This window comes from Heterodontus francisci, chromosome 18 (genome assembly GCF_036365525.1).
Source record: "Heterodontus francisci isolate sHetFra1 chromosome 18, sHetFra1.hap1, whole genome shotgun sequence".
NCBI classification, from domain to species: domain Eukaryota; kingdom Metazoa; phylum Chordata; class Chondrichthyes; order Heterodontiformes; family Heterodontidae; genus Heterodontus; species Heterodontus francisci.
Window position 1 is genome coordinate 85,798,625 of NC_090388.1, and position 23,694 is coordinate 85,822,318.

Here is a 23,694-nt window from a genome sequence, read left to right on the forward strand (position 1 = left end):
GACGCTTCTCTCGCATTCTAGGTTTCAGATTGTTCACACTCGGTCCATCTTGCTCTGCGTGTGATAACTACTGTGACTGGGATCACCCTGTCAAGTGCCCACCAGCCTTTTGACCAACGGTGAGCCCTTTATATGGCGAACACAAATAAGAATCCATCTGGTACGTGTGTGTTTTTTTAAATTAAAATTATCGGATGAAATTAACCATCTTTCCTTATTTGAAAATTGATGTGGTTAAGTAGACCTGAAATGCCTGTTATGATTTGCCTGTGCCGAGTTATCAAACAAGTTGTCCATAAATATGTTTATAAATACAGCAGGTGTTTTTAACCAGCAGTGAATAGGAACTCTTCAAATGGGCAGAGTACAGTCACCAGGTACTGGTGCATTGTCACTGAGTTAAGTGGGTCTGGATCTGAGTGACATTAACACTGAGGTGAGGAGGGGGTTGTGATATTCAGCCAGAGAAAAGGAGACAGATAAAAACAGGGCCATGTTAGTCTGTTGATCTTGTTCGTAAAGGGATTTTGTTTACAATATTGAAATAAAGTGGAATGAAACCTGTTTATTATATATTTGCTGTTTTCTCCAGGGATAGAGAGTTCACTGAAGAAGCTTCTGAATTTATTCCATCTATTTGGTCCCTTTTCTCTGTTCTTTTGCCAGCCCTGACTGGGGATTTTCTGATGGACCAACCCTTAAACAGCTTTGACACAGAGCAAAGAAAATATAAAGTAAACCGTATAATGGCTCGCATGTAGTAATTCAACAGAAAATGTGAAAAATCTAACTCATCTTCTCTGAGTCAGATACAACTTCCTGTGAGGTGTGGAGTCCAGTCCTTTTAGAAACATCTATACCAAACCACATGAGTGAGATTTAATTTCTAAGTAGGTTCATTTAATTAACCCCCAATTTCTATTGCATCCCTCTCCTGAAAGTACAAATTTTGGACACTTTGGGATGGGCCTTCCTTGTTTTGACTACCCTGTTTTGGGTAGTGTTAGGATGATCGAAACAGTAAAATGGGGCTGGATGGCATACTAAAATGATCATCTTTAATCATCTGTGGTACCACTTGCCCTGAAATCACCCTGCCACATGTAAATAAGGGTGGATGGGTGGGTATAACCCGTACCTTCATGCAACTGCCCCAGAGCTGCCCTCTGAGAATTCTGTCACTGTTTAAAGGTGGTATAAAAACAGAGAAAATAGGAGCAGGAGTAGGCCATTCGGCCCTTGGAGCCTGCTCCTCCATTCATTATGATCATGGCTGATCATCCAACTCAGTAACCTGTTCCCGCTTTCGCCCCACATCCTTTGATCCCTTTTAACCCAAGAGCTATATCTAACTCCTTCTTGAAAACATACAATGTTTTGCCCTCAACTGCTTTCTGTGGTAGCGAATTCCACAGGTTCACCACTCTCTGGGTGAAGAAATTTCTCCTCATCTCAGTCCTGAAAGGTTTATCTCATATCCTTAGACTATGACCCCTGGTTCTGGACTCCCCTACCATCGGGAACATCCTTCCTGCATCTACCCTGTCACGTCCTGTTAGAATTTTACAGATTTCTATGAGATCCCCCCTCACTCTTCTGAACTCCAGCAAATATAATCCTAACTGACTCAATCTCTCCTCATACGCCAGTCCCGCCATCCCAGGAATCAGTCTGGTAAACCTTCGCTGCATTCCCTCTATAGCAAGAACATCCTTCCTCAGATAAGGATACCAAAACTGCACACAATATTCCAGGTGTGGCCTCACCAAGTCCCTGTATAATTGTAGCAAGACATCCCTGCTCCTGTACTCAAATCCTCTTGCTATGAAGACCAACATACCATTTGCCTTTTTTACTGAATGTTGGACCTGCATGCTTACCTTCAGCGACTGGTGTACGAGAACACCCAGGTCTCGTTGCATATTCCCCTCTCTCAGTTTATAGCCATTCAGGTAATAATCTGCCTTCCTGTTTTTGCTACCAAAGTGGATAACCTCACATTTATCCACATTATACTGCATCTGCCATGCATTAGCCCACTCACTCAACTTGTCCAAATCACCCTGAAGCCTCTCTGCATCCTCCTCACAACTCACCCTCGCACCCAGTTTTGTGTCATCTGCAAATGTGAAGATATTACATTTAGTTCCCACATCTAAATCATTAATATATATTGTGAATAGCTGGGGTCCCAGCACCGATCCCTGCGGTACCCCACTAGTCACTGCTTGCCATTTGGAAAAAGACCCATTTATCCCTACTCTTTGTTTCCTGTCTGCCAACCAATTTTCTATCCATTGCAATACACTACCCCCAATCCCATGCCCTTTAATTTTACACGCTAATCTCTTACATGGGATTTTGTCGAAAGCCTCCTGAAAGTCCAAATAAACCACATCCACTGGCTCCCCCTCATCAATGAGCAGCACAGCAGTGCCCCTGTGGCAGATACAACATTTCTTTTACCTGACTCCTTGAAGAAATAGCAGCAAAGTGCCTGACCACTGTTCTACATTGACAATTCTCATGAAGCTGAAACAGCCTGTGCTCCCCCTTACCCTGCCTTTACCAGCCTCATTTCAGCACTTCATCTCTTCCCCATCGTCAACAGCCTTTCCTGTTTGTCATCCAATGAACTGTTCAGCTTCCTCCTCGCATGGACTTAAATAATTCAAGATTACCATTCTTCCTCAATGAGAGAATACAGATTTGAAGGAATGCCATTGGCAAGGATACTTCTTTTCCCTGTGTGTCTGTACACATACCATTGCAGACCTAACCTCCTTTAAAACCCTCTACAGAAAGATAAGCAAAACCTGTGTCAGGTAATGTGAGTTCCACAGTGATTTCAAATTCACATCGTGCAACATTGTTCCCATAGCTTCCCCCGTGAAGAGCTGTCACCTAGGCAATGAGACTGAGTGGGTCTGAGAGATAGGGAAGTAAGTTATACCTTTATCCTTCTTACAAGATATGCATGGGGAACAGTGCCACCGCTCACATTTGTGGCCCCTGTGAGGTCCTTAAAGTGCTTCTTGCACTGTGTAGCAGTTGATATTGTGCTGCAGGTCCCACTCACTAGCACTCCACTGGACCACTCACTGCCTCTGACACCAGACCATTCACTGCCTCTGACACCAGACCATTCACTGCCTCTGACACCAGACCATTCACTGCCTCTGACACCAGACCATTCACTGTCTCTGACACCAGACCATTCACTGTCTCTGACACCAGACCATTCACTGCCTCTGACACCAGACCATTCACTGCCTCTGACACCAGACCATTCACTGCCTCTGACACCAGACCATTCACTGCCTCTGACACCAGACCATTCACTGCCTCTGACACCAGACCATTCACTGCCTCTGACACCAGACCATTCACTGCCTCTGACACCAGACCATTCACTGCCTCTGACACCAGACCACTCACTGCCTCTGCCACCAGACCATTCTCTGCCTCTTGTCACCAGACCATTCACTGTCTTGGTCACTGGACCACTCACTGCCTCTGTCACCAGGTCACTCAGTACGCTCAGCTCTGACGCTCCTTCCCTACTGCACCTTATTTCTTCTGTAAGGATATCCAATGAATCATGAGCATTTCTGGGCATTCTTCCTGCTGCTGCCCCCTCCTCAAAGCCACTATTTCCTGATTCAGTCTAACACTGTTCTGCTACTCCCTGCCAAAAGATGTATATTCATTAGTAGCATCATTTTAAAACGATTGAGTGTCCCTTCCTTCCAATGGTAGTAAACCAAAAGACAACTCCCTGTAAGAAATGAGGGCCAAACCGGAAAACTCCAGCATTTTAATGGTGGAATCACATGGACAGGCTGTACCCCTGCCCTGCTTCTAGTTTGCCAAAGGGAGGAGAATCCAGCCTTTTATTCGGATGATTTTCCAGTATTTTCACAGACTTTCTAAGGCTGATTTTATGAGGCTCTACTGTCACAACCAATTTCATATTACTCTCATTTAAGAGGGATGTTTATTCTTTTGTCCTGGCCGAATGATCTCCAAAAGCGTAGGATGAAGAGCTTCCAGGAGTTGGTAAAGAAGGTGAGTGGTATCAGCACTTTCCGGAAAATATGCCAGCAGGTGGGTTCATCATCCACTTGGCACCACCACATCCTGTTTCTGGCCAGGCTGTCCATTATCACCTCATTTGACTATAGTTCTGCTGAAGACAACTCCAAATCCGAATTGTACAATGGTCCCACATCTTACCTGTGTGGATAGAGTCATAGAGGGAGAGTCATAGAGTCCTTGAGTTTTACAGCACAGAAACAGGCCCCTTCGGCCCAACGCGCCTGCGCCGTCCATCAAGCACCCATCCTAACTAATCCCATTTCCTTTATCCTTCTTACACGATATGCATGGGGAACAGTGCCACCGCTCACATTTGTGGCCCCTGTGAGGTCCTTAAAGTGCTTCCTGCACTGTGTGCAGTTGGCATTGTGCTGCAGGTCCCACTCACTGCCTCTGACACCAGACCATTCACTGCCTCTGACACCAGACCATTCTCTGCCTCTGACACCAGACCATTCTCTGCCTCTGACACCAGACCATTCACTGCCTCTGACACCAGACCATTCACTGCCTCTGACACCGGAACATTCACTGCCTCTGACACCGGACCACTCACTGCCTCTGACACCAGACCATTCACTGCCTCTGACACCAGACCATTCACTGCCTCTGACACCAGACCATTCACTGCCTCTGACACCAGACCATTCTCTGCCTCTGACACCAGACCATTCTCTGCCTCTGACACCAGACCATTCTCTGCCTCTGACACCAGACCATTCTCTGCCTCTGACACCAGACCATTCTCTGCCTCTGACACCAGACCATTCTGTGCCTCTGACACCAGACCATTCTCTGCCTCTGACACCAGACCATTCACTGCCTCTGACACCGGAACATTCACTGCCTCTGACACCGGACCATTCACTGCCTCTGACACCAGACCATTCTCTGCCTCTGACACCAGATCATTCTCTGCCTCTGACACCAGACCATTCACTGCCTCTGACACCAGACCATTCACTGCCTCTGACACCGGACCATTCACTGCCTCTGACACCGGACCATTCTCTGCCTCTGACACCAGATCATTCTCTGCCTCTGACACCGGACCATTCACTGCCTCTGACACCGGACCATTCACTGCCTCTGACACCGGACCATTCTCTGCCTCTGACACCAGACCATTCACTGCCTCTGACACCAGACCATTCACTGCCTCTGACACCAGACCATTCACTGCCTCTGACACCGGACCATTCACTGCCTCTGACACCGGACCATTCTCTGCCTCTGACACCAGATCATTCTCTGCCTCTGACACCGGACCATTCACTGCTTCTGACACCAGACCATTCTCTGCCTCTGACACCAGATCATTCTCTGCCTCTGACACCAGACCATTCACAGCCTCTGACACCAGACCATTCACTGCCTCTGACACCAGACCATTCACTGCCTCTGACACCGGACCATTCACTGCCTCTGACCCCAGATCATTCACTGCCTCTGACACCGGACCATTCACTGCCTCTGACACCAGACCATTCACTGCCTCTGACACCAGATCATTCACTGCCTCTGACACCGGATCATTCACTGCCTCTGACACCAGATCATTCACTGCCTCTGACACCGGACCATTCACTGCCTCTGACACCAGATCATTCACTGCCTCTGACACCAGATCATTCACTGCCTCTGACACCGGACCATTCACTGCCTCTGACACCAGATCATTCACTGCCTCTGACACCGGACCATTCACTGCCTCTGACACCAGATCATTCACTGCCTCTGACACCAGACCATTCACTGCCTCTGACACCAGACCATTCACTGCCTCTGACACCAGACCATTCACTGCCTCTGACACCAGACCATTCACTGCCTCTGACACCAGACCACTCACTGCCTCTGACACCAGACCATTCACTGCCTCTGACACCAGACCATTCACTGCCTCTGACACCAGACCATTCACTGCCTCTGACACCAGACCATTCTCTGCCTCTGACACCAGACCATTCACTGCCTCTGACACCAGATCATTCACTGCCTCTGACACCAGATCATTCTCTGCCTCTGACACCAGATCATTCATTGACTCTGACACCGGACCATTCACTGTCTTGGTCACTGGACTAATCACTGCCTCTGTCACCAGGTCACTCAGTACGCTCAGCCCGACACTCCTTCCCTACTGCACCTTATTTCTTCTACAAGGATATCCAATGAATAATCTGCATTTCTGGGCATTCTTCCTGCTGCTGCCCCCTCCTCAAAGCCACTATTTCCTGATTCAGTCTAACACTGTTCTGCTACTCCCTGCCAAAAGATGTATATTCATTAGTAGCATCATTTTAAAATGATTGAACAAAGAACAGTACAGCACAGGAACAGGCCATTCGGCCCTCCAAGCTTGTGCCGATCGTGATGCCTGTCTAAACTAAAACGTTCTGCACTTCCGGGGTCCGTATCCCTCCATTCCCTTCCTATTCATGTATTTGTCAAGATGCCTCTTAAACATCGCTATCGTACCTGCTTCCACCACCTCCCCCGGCAGCAAGTTCCAGGCACTCACCACCCTCTGTGTAAAGAACTTGCCTCGCACATCCCCTCTAAACTTTGCCCCTCGCACCTTAAACCTATGTCCCCTAGTAACTGACTCTTCCACCCTGGGAAAAAGCTTCTGACTATCCACTCTGTCCATGCCGCTCATAACTTTGTAAACCTCTATCATGTCGCCCCTCCACCTCCGTCGTTCCAGTGAAAACAATCCGAGTTTATCCAACCTCTCCTCATAGCTAATGCCCTCCAGACCAGGCAACATCCCGGTAAACCTCTTCTGTACCCTCTCCAAAGCCTCCACATCCTTCTGATAGTGTGGCGACCAGAATTGCACGCAATCTTCTAAGTGTGGTCTAACTAAAGTTCTGTACAGCTGCAGCATGACTTACCAATTTTTATACTCTACGCCCTGACCGATGAAGGCAAGCATGCCGTATGCCTTCTTGACTACCTTATCCACCTGCGTTGCCACTTTCAGTGACCTGTTGACCTGTACGCCCAGATCTCTCTGCCTGTCAATACTCCTAAGGGTTCAGCCATTTACTGTATACTTCCCACCTGCATTGGACCTTCCAAAATGCATTACCTCACATTTGTCCGGATTAAACTCCATCTGCCATTTCTCCGCCCAAGTCTCCAACCGATCTATATCCTGCTGTATCCTCTGACAATCCTCAACACTATCCGCAACTCCACCAACCTTTGTGTCGTCCGCAATCTTACTAATCAGACCAGTTACATTTTCATCCAAATCATTTATATATACTACAAAGAGCAAAGGTCCCAGCACTGATCCCTGCAGAACACAAGTCACATCCCTCCATTCAGAAAAGCACCCTTCCACTGCTACCCTCTGTCTTCTATGACTGAGCCAGTTCTGTATCCATCTTGCCAGCTCACCTCTGATCCCATGTGACTTCACCTTTTATACCAGTCTGCCATGAGGGACCTTGTCAAAGGCTTTACTAAAGTCCATATAGACAACATCCACTGACCTTCCTTCATTAGTCATCTTTGTCACTTCCTCAAAAAACTCAATCAAATTAGTGAGACATGATCTCCCCTTCACAAAACTATGCTGCTTCTCGCTAATAAGTTTGTATGTTTCCAAGTGGGAGTAAATCCTGGCCCGAAGAATCCTCTCTCATAATTTCCCTACCACTGACGTAAGGCTGACCGGCCTGTAATATCCTGGATTATCCTTGCAACCCTTCTTAAACAAAGGAACAACATTGGCTATTCTCCAGTCCTCTGGGACCTCACCTATATGAGGATGCAAAGATTTCTGTCAAGGCCCCAGCAATTTCTTCCCTTGCCTCCCTCAGTATTCTGGGGTAGATCCCATCAGGCCCTGGGGACTTATCTACCTTAATGCTTTGCAAGACACCCAACACCTCCACCTTTTTGATAATGATATGACTGAGACTATCTACACTCCCTTCCCGAGGCTCATCATCCACCAAGTCCTTCTCTTTGGTAAATACTGATGCAAAGTACTCATTTAGTACCTCGCCCATTTCCTCTGGCTCCACACGTAGATTCCCTTCTCGCTCCTTGAGTGGGCCAACCCTTTCCCTCGTTACCCTCTTGCTCTTTATAAAAAGCCTTGGGATTTTCCTTAATCCTGTTTGCCAATGACTTCATGACCCCCTTTTAGCCCTCCTGACTCTTGCTTAAGTTCCTTCCTACTGTCTTTATATTCCTCAAGGGCGTCTGTTCCTCGCCTTCCAGCCCTTACGAATGCTTCCTTTTTCTTTTTAACAAGGCTCACAATATCCCGTGTTATCCAAGGTTCCCGAAACTTGCCAAACTTATCCTTCTTCCTCACAGGAACATGCTGGTCCTGGATTCTAATCAACTGATATTTGAAAGACTCCCACATGTCAGATGTTGATTTACCCTCAAACAGCCGCCCCAATCTAAATTCTTCAGTTCCTGCCTAATATTGTTATAATTTGCCTTCCCCCAATTTAGCACCTTCCCCCGCAGACTACTCTTATCCTTATCCACAAGTACCTTAAAACTTACGGAATTATGGTCACTGTTCCCCAAATGCTCCTCTACTGAAACTTCGACCACCTGGCCGGGCTCATTCCCCAATACCAGGTCCAGTATGGCCCCATCCCTAGTTGGACTATCTACATATTGTTTCAAGAAGCCCTCCTGGATGCTCCTTACAAATTCTGACCCATCCAAGCCCCTAGCGCTAAGTGAGTCCCAGTCAATATATGGGGGAAGTTAAAATCACCCACCACTACAACCCTGTTACCTTTACATCTTTCCAAAATCTGTCTACATATCTGCTCCTCTACCTCCCGCTGGCTGTTGGGAGGCCTGTAGTAAACCCCCAACATCATGACTGCACCCTTCCTATTCCTGAGCTCCACCCATATTGCCTCGCTGCACGACCCCTCCGAGGTGTCCTCCCGCAGTACAGCTGTGATATTCTCCTTAACCAGTAATGCAACACCCCCACCCCTTTTACATCCCCATCTATCCCGCCTGAAGCTTCTAAATCCTGGAACATTTAGCTGCCAATCCTGTCCTTCCCTCAACCAAGGCTCTGTAATAGCAACAACATCATAGTTCCAAGTACTAATCCAAGCTCTAAGTTCATCTGCCTTACCTGTTATACTTCTCGCATTGAAACAAATGCACTTCAGACCACCAGTCCCGCTGTGCTCCGCAACATCTCCCTGCCTGCTCTTCCTCTCAGTCTTACTAGCCTATTTACTAGTTCCCCCTTATTTATTTCACTTGCTGTCCTTCTGCTCTGGTTCCCACCCCCCTGCCACACTAGGTTAAACCCTTCCGAGTGACGCTAGCAAACCTCGCAGCCAGGATATTTGTGCCCCTCCAGTTTAGATGCAACCCGTCCTTCTTGTACAGGTCCCATCTGTCCCTGAAGAGATCCCAATGGTCCAGATATCTGAAACCCTCCCTTCTACACCAGTTGTTCAACCACGTGTTTAGCTGCACTATCTTCCTATTTCTAGCCTCACTGGCACGTGGCACAGGGAGTAATCCCGAGATTACAACCCTAGAGGTCCTGTCTTTTAACTTTCTACCTAACTCCCTAAACTCCCCCTGCAGGACCTCGTCACTCTTCCTGCCTATGTCATTGGTACCGATGTGTACCACAACGTCTGGCTGTTCACCCTCCCCCTTCAGAATGTCCCCTGTCCGTTCAGAGACATCCTTGACCCTGGCACCAGGGAGGCAGCATACCATCCTGGAGTCTCTTTCACGTCCACAGAAGCGCCTATCTGTGCCCCTGACTATCGAGTCCCCTATAACTATTGCTCTTCTGCGCTTTGTCCCTCCCTGCTGAACAACAGTGCCAGCCGTGGTGCCACTGCTCTGGCTGCTGCTGTTTTCCCCTGATAGACCATCCCCCCCAACAGTATCCAAAACGGTATACTTGTTAGAGAGGGGGATAGCCACAGGAGATTCCTGCACTAACTGCCTGCACCTTCTAGCGGTCACCCATCTATCTGCCTGCACCTTGGGTGTGACCACTTCTCTAAAACTCCTGTCTATGACACTTTCTGCCACCTGCATGCTCCTAAGTGCATCCAGTTGCCACTCCAACCGATCCATGCGGTCTGTGAGGAGCTGCAACTGGGTACACTTTCTGCAGACGTAGTCGTCCGGAACGCTGGAAGCGTCACGGACCTCCCACATCTCATAGGTGAAGCACTTCACCCCTCTTGTGTCCCTTCCTTCCAGTGGTGGTAAACCAAAAGACAACTCCCCATAAGAAATGAGGGCCAAACCGGAAAACTCCAGCATTTTAATGGTGGAATCACATGGACAGGCTGTACCCCTGCCCTGCTTCTAGTTTGCCAAAGGGAGGAGAATCCAGCCTTTTATCCGGATGATTTTCCAGTCTTTTCACAGACTTTCTAAGGCTGATTTTATGAGGCTCTACTCGCACAACCAATTACATATTACTCTCATTTAAGAGGGATGTTTATTCTTTTGTCCTGGCCGAATGATCTCCAAAAGCGTAGGATGAAGAGCTTCCAGGAGTTGGTAAAGAAGGTGAGTGGTATTAGCACTTTCGAGAAAATATGCCAGCAGGTGGGTTCATCATCCACTTGGCACCACCACATCCTGTTTCTGGCCAGGCTGTCCATTATCACCTCATTTGACTATAGTTCTGCTGAACACAACTCCAAATCCGAATTGTACAATGGTCCCACACCTTACCTGTGTGGATGAGAACAGGAACTGCAGGGTGGATGAGCAAACTGACCTTTGGACGATGGCATAGGACCAGTGGGGCAGCGAAAAGGATTGTGGTACTGATAGGAGACGGTATAGTCAGGCGGATAGATACTGTTCTCTGCAGATGCAACTGGGAGTTCCAACGTTGTGTTGCCTGCCCAGTGCCAGGGTTGAGGATGTCTCCTCATGGCTTGAGATGAACTTAGAGTGGGAGGGGAAGGATCCAGTTGTCATAGTCCACATAGAAAACAATGGCATATGTAGGGGTAGGAATCATGTTCTGCTAAGTGAATTTGAGGAGTTCGTATCCAAATGAGAAGAAGAACATCAAAGATAATAGTCTCTAGATTGTTACCTGAGCCACCCGCCAATTGGGTTAGGGTCAAGCAGCTTACAGAATTAAATGCATGGCTCAAAGATTGTGGTGGGAAGAAAGGGTTTTGATTCATGGGTCACTGGTAACAGTACTCTGGAAAGAGGGAGCTGCTCTGTATGGATGGACTCCACTTAAACAGGGCTGCGATAAGTGTCCTGGCGAATCGTATAACTAGGGCTGTGGACAGGGCTTTAAACTAATAGAGTGGGGAGAGGGTTCAAGTGAAGGTCGATTTAGAATTCCAAAGAGAAAGTTGGGACAATGGAACAGTGTAGCAATGTGGTCAACGATAAGCAGAGTGGGACAGGAAAGGACAGAGAGTTTAACAGTAATAATGCATCGTGAGTAAGGACCATGCAAAGGTTAGTCGTAAAAAAAAAATCAAAGGCTCTTTATCTGAATGTGCAAAGCATCTGCAATAAAATAATTGAACTAGTGGTTGCAAGGTGACCAAAGTTGAGAAATAAATATTCCAGGGTATATAACATATTGAAAAGACAGACAGAATGGAAAAAGAGGAGTAATCCAGATAGTAAAGGATGAGATAAGAACAGCAGTGAGGAAGGATCTTGGCTCACAAGATGAGGAAGTTTGGGTCAGAAGAAGCTGATAGGAGTAGTTTACAGGCCCCTTAACAGTGGTTGTACCATTGGACAGGGCATTAAGCAATTAATCATTGGAGCTTGTAACAAAGGCAGTGTAATAATTGTGGGGATCTTTAATGTGATCTGAAGGATGTATTTGTGGAATGCTTCCATGAGAGTTTCCTGGAATAGTACATTGTGGAACCAACTAGGGGAATAGCTATTTTAGATCCAATATTGTGCAATGTGGCAGGGTTAAATAGTAATCGCATAGTAAAAGATCCACTGGGAAAAAGTGATCACAATTGAATTTCATATTAAGTTTGAAAGTGAAATACTCCAGTCCTAAACATGAATCTTAATTTTAAACAAAGCCGATTACATAGGAATGAGGGGAGAGCTGGCCAAGGTTGATTGAGTAAATAGACGAAAAGGTATAGCAGTAAATAAACAGTGGGAAACATTTAGAGTCATAGAGTTATACAGCACAGAAACAGGCCATTCAGCCCATCGTGTCTGTGCCGGCCATCAAGCACCTAACTATTCCAATCCCATTTTCTAGCACTTGGCCCGTAGCCTTGTATGCTATGGCGTTTCAAGTGCTCATCTAAATACTTCTTAAATCTTGTGAGGGTCCCTGCCTCTACCACCTCTTCAGGCATTGCATTCCAGATTCCAACCACCCTCTGGGTGAAAACATATTTCCTCAAATCCCCTCTGAACCTCCTGCACTTTACCTTCAATCTATGCCCCCTGGTTTTTGGTCCCTCTGCTAAGGGAAAAAGTTTCTTCCTATCTAATCTATGCCCCTCATAATTTTGTGTACCTCAAAAATAACTCCCCTCAGCCTTCCCTGCTGTAAGGAAAACAATCCTAGCCTTTTCAGTCTCTCTTCATAGCTGAAATGCTCCAGCCCAGGCAACATCCTGGTGAATCTTCTCTGCACCCTCTCCAGTGCAATCACATCCTTCCTATAGTGTGGTGCCCAGAACTGTACACAGTACTCCAGCTGTGGACTAACTAGCGTTTTATACAGCTCCATCATAACCTCCCTGCTCTTATATTCTATGCCTCGGCTAATAAAGGCAAGTATCCCGTATGCCTTCCTAACCACCTTATCTACCTGTGCTGCTGCCTTCAGTGATCTATGGACAAGTACATCAAGGTCCCTCTGACCCTCTGTACTTCCTAGAGTCCTACCATCCATTATATATTCCTTTGCTTTGTTAGCCCTCCCAAAATGCATCACCTCACACTTATCAGGATTAAATTCCATTTGCCACTGCTCCGCCCATCTTACCAACCCATCTATATCGTCCTGTAATCTAAGGCTTTCCTCCTCACTGTTTACGATACCACCAATTTTTGTGTCATCTGCGAACTTACTGATCATACCTCCTCTATTCATGTCTAAATCATTAATGTACACTACAAACAGCAAGGGTCTCAGCACCGATCCCTGCGGTACACCACTGGTCATAGGGTTCCACTCACAAAAACGACCCTCGACCATCACCCTCTGCCTCCTGCCACTAAGCCAATTTTGGATCCAATTTGCCAAATTGCCCTGGATCCCATGGGCTCTTATCTTCTTCACCAATCTCCCATGCGGGACCTTCTCAAAAGCCTCCCTGTCGTCCATGTTGACTACACCAACTGCTTTACCCTCATCTACACATCTCGTTACCGCCTCAAAAAATTCAATCAAGTTAGTTCGACACGATCTCCCCCTGACAAAGCCATGCTGACTATCCCTGATTAATCCCTGCCTCTCCAAGTGGTGATTAATCCTGTCCCTCAGAATTTTTTCCAATAGTTTCCCAACCACTGATGTTAGACTCACCGGCCTGTAATTACCTGGTTTATCCCTGCTACCCTTCTTGAATAATGGTACCACATTCGCTGTCCTCCAATCCTCTGGTACCTTTCCTGTGGCCAGAGAGGATTTGAAAATTTGTGTCAGAGCCCCTGCTATCTCCTCCCTTGCCTCACATGACCTGACAACAGTGAAGGAACAGCGATATAGTTCCAAGTCAGGATGGTGTGTGGCTTGGAGGGGATCTTGCAGGTGGTGGTGTTCCCACACATCTGCTGCCTTTGTCATCTAGGTGGTAGAGGTCACGGGTTCAGAAGGTGCTGCTTGAAGGAGGAATGATGAGTTACTGCAGTGCATCTTATACACTTTAAACTCTGCTGCCACTGTGCATCGGTGGTGCAGGGAGTGAATGTTGAAGATGGTGGATGGGGTGTCAATCATGCAGGCTGCTTTGTCCTGGATGGTTTTGAGGTTCTTGTCAAGCTTGTTAGAGCTGCATCCGTCCAGGCAAGTGGAGAGAACACCATCACATTCCTGATTTGTGCCTTGTAGATGGTGGAGCACTGGGGAGACAGGAGGTGAATTACTCACTGCAGAACTCCTAGCCTCTGACCTTCTCTTGCAGCCACAGCATTTATGTGGCTGGCTCGGTTCAGTTCTTGGTCAATGTTAACCCACAGGATGTTGATAGTGGGGGATTCAGCGATGGTAATGCCATTGAATGTCAAGGGAGATGGTGAGATTCTCTCTTGTTTGAGATGAATATTACTTGCCACTTATCAGCCCAAGCCTGGATGTTGTCCAGGTGTCGTTGCATTTCTACACAGACTTCTTCTTATCTGAGGAGTTGCGAATGGTGCTGATCATTGTGCAATCATCAGCGAACATCCCCACTTCTGACCTAATGATGGAGGGAAGGTCATTGACGACACAGCTGAAGATGGTTGGGCCTGGGACACTACCCTGAGGAACTCTTGCAGTGATGTCCTGGGACTGTGATGATTGACCTCCAACAATTACAACCATCGTCCTTTGTGTTAGGCATGACTCCAACCAGTGGAGAATTTTCCCCATGATTCCCATTGGCTGCAATTTTGCTCGGGTTTCTTGATGCCAGACTCAGTCAAATGCTGGCTTGATGTCAAGGGCAGTCACTCTCACCTCAGCTCTGAGTTCAGCTCTTTTGTCCATGTTTGAACCAAAGCTGTAATGAGGTCAGGAGCTGAATGGCTGTGGCGGAACTCAAACTGAGCACCAGTGAGCAGGTTATTGCTGAGCAAGTGCCTCTTGATAGCACTATTGATGACCTCTTCCATTGCATTACTGATGATCGAGAGTCGACTGATGGGGCGGTAATTGGCCGGGTTGGATTTGTCCTGCTTTTTGTGTACCGGACATATCTGGGCAATTTTCCATGTTGCTGTGTAGATGCCCAGTTGTAGCTGTACTGGAACAGCTTGGCTAGGGGCCTAACTAGTTCTGGAGAACAAGGCTTCAGTACTATTGCCGGAATGTTGTCAGGGCCCATACCCTTTGCAGTATCCAGTGCCTTCAGCCGTTTCTTGATATCACATGGAGTGAATTAGATTGGCTGAAGACTGGCATATGTGATGCGGCGGACCTCAGGAGGAGGCCGAGATGGAACTTCCACTTAGCACTTCTGGCTGAAGATAGATGGAAATATTTCAACCTTGTCTTTTGTATTGATCTGCTGGGGCTCCCCCATCATTGAGGATGGGGATATTTGTGGAGCCTCCTCATCCTGTTAGTTGTCTAATTGTCCTCCACCATTCATGACTGGATGTGGTAGGACTGCAGAGCCTTGATCTGATCTGTTGGTTGTGAGATCGCCGAGCCCTATCCATCGCATGCTGCTTCCACTGTTTGGGATGCAAGTCGTCCTGTGTTGTAGCTTTACCAGACTGACACCTCATTTTGAGGTATGCCTGGTGCTGCTCCTGGCATGTCCTCCTGCATTCTTCATTGAACCAGGGTTGTTTCCCTGGCTTGATGGTAATGGTAGAGTGGGAGATATGCCAGGCCATGAGTTTACAGATTGTGGTTGAATACAGTTCTGCTGTTGCTGATGACCCACAGAGCCTCAAGGATGCCCAGTTTTGAGTTGCTGGTTCTGTTCAATGTCTATCCCATTTAGCATGGTGATCGTGCCACACAACACGATGGTGGCTAGCCTTAATGTCAAGACTGTACTTTGTCCCCACAAGGACTGTGCGCTGGTCACTCCTTCCAATACTGTCCTGGAGAGGTGCACCTGTGATAGGTAGATTGGTGAGGACAAGGTCAAGTAAGTTCAACAATAATAAAATCCATTAAAAAACAAAAAGCTCAACAAGAAGGGCGGCACAGTGGCGCAGTGGTTAGCACCGCAGGCTCACAGCTCCAGGGACCCGGGCTCAATTCTGGATACTGCCTGTGTGGAGTTTGCAAGTTCTCCCTGTGACCGCGTGGGTTTTCGCCGGGTGCTCCAGTTTCCTCCCACAGCCAAAGACTTACAGGTGATAGGTAAATTAGCCATTGTAAATTGCCCCTAGTATAGGTAGGAGGTAGGGAGTATGGGATTACTGTAGGGTTAGTATAAATGGGTGGTTGTTGGTCGGCACAGACTCGGTGGGCCGAAGGGCCTGTTTCAGTGCTGTATCTCTAAATAAATAACGATCCAACCATGGCTTATTAAGGAAATTAAGGGTAGTATTAGATTAAAAGGAGTTGACTGGACTGAAAGTTGATAAGTCACCAGGACCAGATGTGATGCATCCAAGGATACTTCGAAAAGTAAAGTAGAAATTGGGGAGGCACTGGCCATAATCTATCTGTCCTCCTTAGATATAGGGCTTGTGCCAGAGGACTGGAGAATTGCAAATACTGATAATTTGGGACAAAATTAATAGTCATTGGACAAATGTGGATTAATTAAGGAAAGGCAGCACAGAATTGTGAAGGGCAACTAACTTGCTTGAGTTTTTTGATGAGGTAACAGAGAGAGTTGATGAGAGTAATTCGGTTGATGTAGCATATATGGACTTCCAAAAGGCCTTTGATAAAGTGCCACATAACAGGCTTGTCAACCAAGTTAGAGCCCATGAAGTAAATGGGATAGTTAGCAGCATGGATACAAAATGTTCTGAGTGACAGGAAACAGAATAGTTCTGAAATGTATTTTTTTGGAGTGTAGGATGGTATATAGTGGAGTTCCCTAGGGGCCAGTGTTGGGACCCCTGCTTTTCTTGAAATATATTTAAGACCATACTTGGGTATACAGGGTACAATTTCAAAATTTGCAGATGACACAAAACAACCAGGTTGGTGATGGAGTGGCTGGTTTCCACTGTTCACCCTCCAACTGACCACAATTGTGTTTTGTTTAAAATGATGAGTTCACCCCTGAGTGTTTTACTTGCCAAATAAACAGACAGTGACAGGTTCTCTTGTAGGTTTAAAGCAGAAGATTCATCATTTATTGAAAAATATTCATTCCTGAAATGGTCACAACTGCACCCACACATGGACTCAGACACACACACAACACAAGAACTGAAAGATAGAGAGGAAAAGGGGAAGTGGTTTGAAGTGAGGTAGGTGTTCAGGGTTCACGGTAAACATGTTGAATCTTCTTGGAGGACAGTTTCTTTTAAAGTTGCAGGCCTGGGTGTTGTTAGATTTTTGGCGGTTAAGCCTTCAGAATGGAGGCGGTGGCACTTTCAGTTCTCTGCTGTTCCAAGTTGAAGTGTAGAATTTTTAGCAGGGCTCTTGTTTTTCATCTGGACTTCTTTTCACAGCCCTTCGCTGGATTGCTTTTCTCTGATGTTCTCGTGATCTCTCTCCTGCTCTCTCCAGAGAGCTATCTTTTAAGGTAAAAAATCTCTCACATTAGCTTCTGTTAGGAGACATATGGCCTTCTCCTTGTTGCGACGATACAATCACCAGGATGTAGCTACTTCACAGCTTTTGTTTCAGAAGAACCCATTCAATTCAGGAATGTCACTTGATGATTTCAGGATAGGTACAATTGACACGTCTTAATCTGGAATGTGTCTTTCTGTCCTTAACAGACAATGAGACATTTTGAATATACAGTGTAAGTCAGCTGACCTTCGGTGACCATTTTGCAGCACATTGTCCACTTTTTAAAGGAAAAGTCAATTTTCTATAACTCTTCAGTTTGGTTATGTATTTTCATCGCTGCGCTTCTCACGAGTGTGAAAATTGTGAACTGTGAAGTGGATAGTGGATACAGACAGGCTGGGGGGAATGGACGAACAATTGGCAGATACAATTTAATGCAGAAAAGTGTAAAGGGATTCATTTTGGTTGGAAGAATGAGGAGAGGCAATATAAATTAAAGGATGTAATTCTAAATGGGGTGCAGGAACAGAGGAACCTGGGGGTATATGTGCACAAATCATTGAAGGTTGCAAGGCAGATTAAGAAAGCAATTAATAAAGCATATAGGATCCTGGGCTTAATAAATAGAGGCATTGAGTACAAAAACAAGGAAGTTATGATAATCCTGTTTAAAACACTAGTTCGGCCACAACTGGAGTATTGTGTCCAGTTCTGGGCAATACACTTTCGGAAGGATATTAAAGCATTAGATCGGGGTTGCCAACACATCGATTGCGAGCTGCCAGTAGCTTGCGTCGACCTTTATGTAGCTCGCATAAAGCTCCTGACAATGCAGTCGATCACCCATGTCATCCTATCAGCATTAATCCGTGCATGCGAATCCTCATGTATGGCACACTATAGGAAGGATGTGATTGCATTGGAAAGGGTGCAGAGGAGATTCACCAGGATGTTGCCTGGGCTGGAGCATTTCAGCTATGAGGCGAGACTGGATAGGCTAGGGTTGTTTTCACTGATGCTCAGTTTGGGTTCTGCCCGGGCCACTCAGTTCCTGACCTAATTACAGCCTTGGTCCAAACATGGACGAAAGAGCTGAATTCAAGAGCTGAGGTGAGAGTGACTGCCCCTGACATCAAGGCAGCATTTGACCAAGTATAGCTTCAAGGAGCCCTAGCAAAACTGGAGTCAATTGGAATCAAGGGGAAAACTCTCCACTGGTTAAAGTCCTACTTAGCACAAAGGAAGATGGTTGTGGTTATTGGAGACCAATCATCTCAGCCTCAGGACAAAGCTGCAGGAGTTTGATTTGGTAGTGTCCTATGCCCAGCCATCTTCAGCTGCTTCATCAATGACCTTCCATCCATCATAAGGTCAGAACCATATTGCAACTCCTCAGCTAATGATGTAGTTCATGGCTGCATGCAGTAAGACCTGGCCAACAGTCAGGCTTAGTTCATAAGTGGCAAGTTGCATTCGCACTACACAAGTGCCAGGCAATGACCATCTCCATCAAGAGAAAATCTAACCATCTTCTCTTGACATTCAACGGCATTACCATCACTGAATTCCTCCCACCGTCAACATCCTGGGAGTCACCATTGACCAGAAAGCTAGCTGGACCAGTCATATACATACTGTGGCTGCAAGAGCAGTTTAGAGGCTGGGAATTCTACGGCGAGTAACCTACCTCCTGACTCCCCATAGCCTGTCCACCATCTACAAGGCACAAGCCAAGAGTGTGATGGAATACCACATCTTGCCTGGATGGGTGCAGGTCCAAAAATGCTCAAGATACACCGTCCAGGATGAAGCAGCCCCCTAGATTGGCACCTCATTCAGTACCTTAAGCTATTCACTCCATCCACTCCTGGCACATAGTGGTGACAGTGTGTATCATCTACAAGATGCACTGCAGCAACTCCCAAGGCTTCTTCAACAGCACCATCTAAACCTGTGATCTCTATCACCTCAAAGAACAAGGACAGCAGACGCATGGGAACACCACCACTGCCTGCAAGTTCCACTCCAAGCCACGTACCATCCTGACTTGGAAAAAGATCACTGTTCCTTCACTGTTGCTGAGTCAAAATCCTGGAACTCCCTCCCGAACAGCACTGTGGGTGTACCTACACTACAAGGACTGCAGTTATGCAAGAAGGTGGTTCACTACCATTTTCTCAAGGGCTATTTGGAATGGGCAATATATGCTGGCTTTGCCAGCGATGCCCACATGCCATGAACGAATATAAAAAATAAATCCCTGGCAGTGTATGCAAACTGTGAGATGTAAATGTGAGGCTTGCAGTAGTGTTAAATGTGTGAGTTTAAGGTAATGCGATGACTGTTGGATATGATTCGTTTTTGATTGAAACTGGTCATTGGATGAAGCTGGTGTGGTGAATTGAGCAGTTTGTCTGGGTAGTGCTTTATTTGTAAGTATATGGCATGTGAAAATGCATTCATTAATCTTGATCATCCTGTGAGGTCATGTGGCACTGCATCCAGGTCTTTGGAGCTGTACTGCTGGCATTGACTGTGATGGCTGTCTGCTCTCACTGTTTTCGTAATGTCTGTCTGAAGTGCCTCCTAGGGCCCCGAGAGAAAAGGACCTCTCCCATCCTGAACATCTCCTCCGACAAAGGTGTTGCATTGGAGAAACTCGGGGGGATGCTGTTTGGCCTGTTGTGTCTTTTCAACTCCTCTTTCTGCTCATAAACTCCTCTTTAATTAGTTCCAGAGCTGCTCCAGCCAGAATGTACCTCCCCTTTCAGAGGTGAAGCTGGGTTTAGGTAGTGCAGGCTAGCTTTAAGTGGCACAAGCCTCACACAAACTTGAGCCTCCTGTTGAGGTGTGCAACCACTCACCAGCTTGCTTAGTGTTGGGGTACACACTACTATTATTTAAATTAGCAGGCAGCATGAAATTTGCATGCTGCCTACGTCAGTATGAACAGGTACCGGCAAATTGCAGAATGTGATTCCTGATTACCGACCTAATCCAATTTTTCACTACATATTTGCTGCATCCACTGTATTTATCCCATCCACGATGTATGTGTCAAAGAATTCTACGAGGTTTGTCCAGTACTATTGTCCTTTTGCAATCCATGCTGATTACTTCTCATTATTTTCTCAATCTAGATATGTAGTAATTTAATCCTTAATTAAAGACACTAAAATTTTCTCTACCACAGCTCAGCTATTCGCTGAGGCTGAACAAGACCCTACAAATCATTGGTGGCCTTGAAGCCCAATATCCTATCCTTCCTTAATGTCACTTATTTCTAATTCCACAATGTAGCCACCTGACCCTCAGTCGCCGAAACCCTTATCCACATGTTTTGCATCTCAAACTCAATTTTCTAATTCCCTCCTTGCTGGCCTCTCACCCCCCATAATTCTTGCTTCTCCAAAACTCGTCTTCCCATATCTTGTTTCCCACTAAAACCCTCTTGTCCATGAATTTAAAATCATCCTCCTCAAGTCCCAACAAGCATTGCCCTATCCTATCTCTGCAACTGCCTCTAGTTGATTATTTCCACCTGTATTCTTTAGTTTACTCACCTCTATTCTTTTGTACATCCTTCTCCCTTCAACTAGCTTTGTTCTACTCACTGGAACTCCCTTCTTTCCTCTATCCAGCTATAAAACCTTTCTTAAAACTCCTTTTATCATCCAACAACTTTTATTTATATAGCACCAAAAATATTGGAAAATATGCCAAGGTGCTTCTTAGAAAAGTAAGGAAAATGATGTGAAGCCAAAGATGGAGAGATTAGAGAGAGGACCAAATGCTTGGCCAAATGGGTGCGTTTTAGGGGTGATCTTAAAGGAAGAGAGTGAGCTAAATGAGCTTAGGGTGGAAATTCTAGAGCATTGGACCTTGGTGTGGTAACCTAATGGTTATGATAGCAACCAGAGGTTATGAGTACAGATCCCACCATGTGAAGATGAATTTAATGAATCTGGTAGTTTATGGGCTAGAAAATTACCATAAGAGTTGATAGATTGTCAGAAAAACACGACTGGCTCACTAACATCCTTCAGGGAATGGATCTTCCCACCCCTACTTGGTCTGGCCTCCATGTGACTCATCTCTATACTACAGGGTTGCCTCTTAAATGCTCTTTGGCAAATGAAAGATGGACAATAAATATTGACTTCCAAGTGTTGCCTGCATCCTAAGAACAAGTATTTTAGAAAAAGTGCTGAAGGCAGGGCTGCTAATGGTAATACAAAGGGATCGGTACGCATTAGAGTTCCTCAGCCTCCTGCTATAGCTTTGGCAGTAACTGTTCAGTATAGAAATACAATACTGTACTAATTTGCCTCCTGGCTTGTTGTAGTCATGTGATCTCTTCCATGAGGCACTCACTGCAGACAGCCATCACAAATTCAGTTCAATAAAGATGCAGTACAACCAAAATTGTTGTCCTGTGAGCTCGTAACATGGTGTCAGAGTGGTGATGAGATTGAGCATTGAAAAGCTGTATAGAAGCACAGCTACTAAAAGAGGAACATAGGAATGTTTTGGGCTGCTGAAAGCTGCAAAAAGCTATAGGGAGCCACAGAACAGGAACAAAGAAAGCTGAAAGCACTAGGTAAAACAATGGCTGCACATTTTCCTCTCCCGGCACCAGTTGAAATGAAAGGTGATATGAAGCAGAACTGGCGGTTTTTCCATTCACAATGACATTATTATGAAATTGCAACAGATTTAATGAACAAACCACAACAGCCAAGAGTAGCTGCACTTTTATTCCTGCTGGAGAGAGACTGTTACAAAATGTATACCACCCTAACTCTCTCTGAAGAACAAAATGAAAGCATAAATTTTGAAGGCCTTGACAGCACGCTTTGAACCCCAAGTGAACATGACTTATGAATGGTATATGTTTAATATTAGGGCCCAAGGTGAAAAAGAGTTCATTGATCAATATGTGACTGTATTAACATAGCTCATAGAAGTTGCACAACAAAAAGATGATCTAATTAAAGACAGGATCGCATTAAGCATAAGAGATCCTGCAGTGAGAACACATCTATTGAGAGAGGACAAACTTACTCTCAGGAAAGCGATCGACTTGCAGAAGCATTGAGGTTGTAAATCAGCAGCTGGAGCATATTCATGGCAGAACAGACCAGGCTATGCATTATGCTGAAAGAAATTCCAGGCCAAAAGGCCAGAAAGATCACGGACAAAGGGCAGGATGCAAATACTGCGGAAGACATCACACAAAAGAAAGCATGTCCAGCACGGGGAAAGCAGTGCTCTCACTGCAAGAAGCAGAATCATTTCGCACACAAGTGTTTGGCTTGAAGGAGTTCCAGATCATAGATGGCAAGCAAAAGCCACCCATCTCAGCAAGTCTAAAGCTTGGACTGGTAACCCTCAACATGCAAAAAGAGATTTGCAACGTGTCACAGCAAACTAAACCTTTGAACACAGAACAGATCCCAGAGGAGTACAACGATGTGTTTACAGGTTTAGGGTGTCTTCCTGGAGAATATCATCTCGAAGTAGGTGGGAGGATAAGACCAATTCAGCATCTGCCAAGGAAAGTTCCAGCTGCCCTCAAGGCCAGCCTGAAAGACAAGATAGAAGAGCTGGAAAAGAAGGAAGTAATCAAGATAGTGATAACCCCAACAGAATGGCTTCGCAGCATGGTAGCAGTGAAACAATATGGAAATCTGAGAGTAAACATCGACCCAAAAGATTTAAATAAAGCTCTGAAGAGATCACACTACTCCATGCTAACCATCGAAGGAATTTTGCCACAACTTGCAAAGGCAAAAATCTTCACTACCCTAGATGCGAAGGATGGTTACTGGCAAAGTAAAGCTGGATAAAAGCAGCAGTTTTCTAAGTACAATCTGGACACCGTTCAGGAGATACACGTGCTGTTTGGCCTTTCCACGGCTCCAGAGGAGTATCAATGCAGACAGCATGAGATAGCGAATGATCTTCCCGGAGTGGAACCTGTAGTGGGATGATCGGCTCGTTTATGAATGCGGAGACACAATGGAAAAAGCCATTGCTGACCACGATCAAAATCTAGTGTGACTGTTAGACAGAGCTCGCCAGATAAACCTGAAGCTGAACAAGAAAAAATTGCAATTAAAAATGCCCGAAGTCAAGTAAATAGGTCATGTACTGACAGCAAAAGGTCTTCGCCTGGATCCTGAAAAGGTGAGAGCGGTAGCAGCAATGCTCGA

The 23,694-nt window shown here is 46.0% G+C and overlaps 1 protein-coding gene across 2 annotated transcripts in view; it reads left to right on the forward strand.

Moving 5' to 3' along the window:
• LOC137379758 (uncharacterized) overlaps nucleotides 1–23,694 on the forward strand; it is a 472,575-nt gene that overhangs the window by 238 nt on the left and 448,643 nt on the right. For both annotated transcript variants that reach the window (XM_068051089.1, XM_068051090.1), the window contains exon 2: nucleotides 22–160. In XM_068051089.1, the coding sequence (XP_067907190.1) occupies nucleotides 133–160 (28 nt within the window). In that variant the 5' untranslated portion in view covers nucleotides 22–132. The remainder of the gene's footprint in view (nucleotides 1–21; nucleotides 161–23,694) is intronic.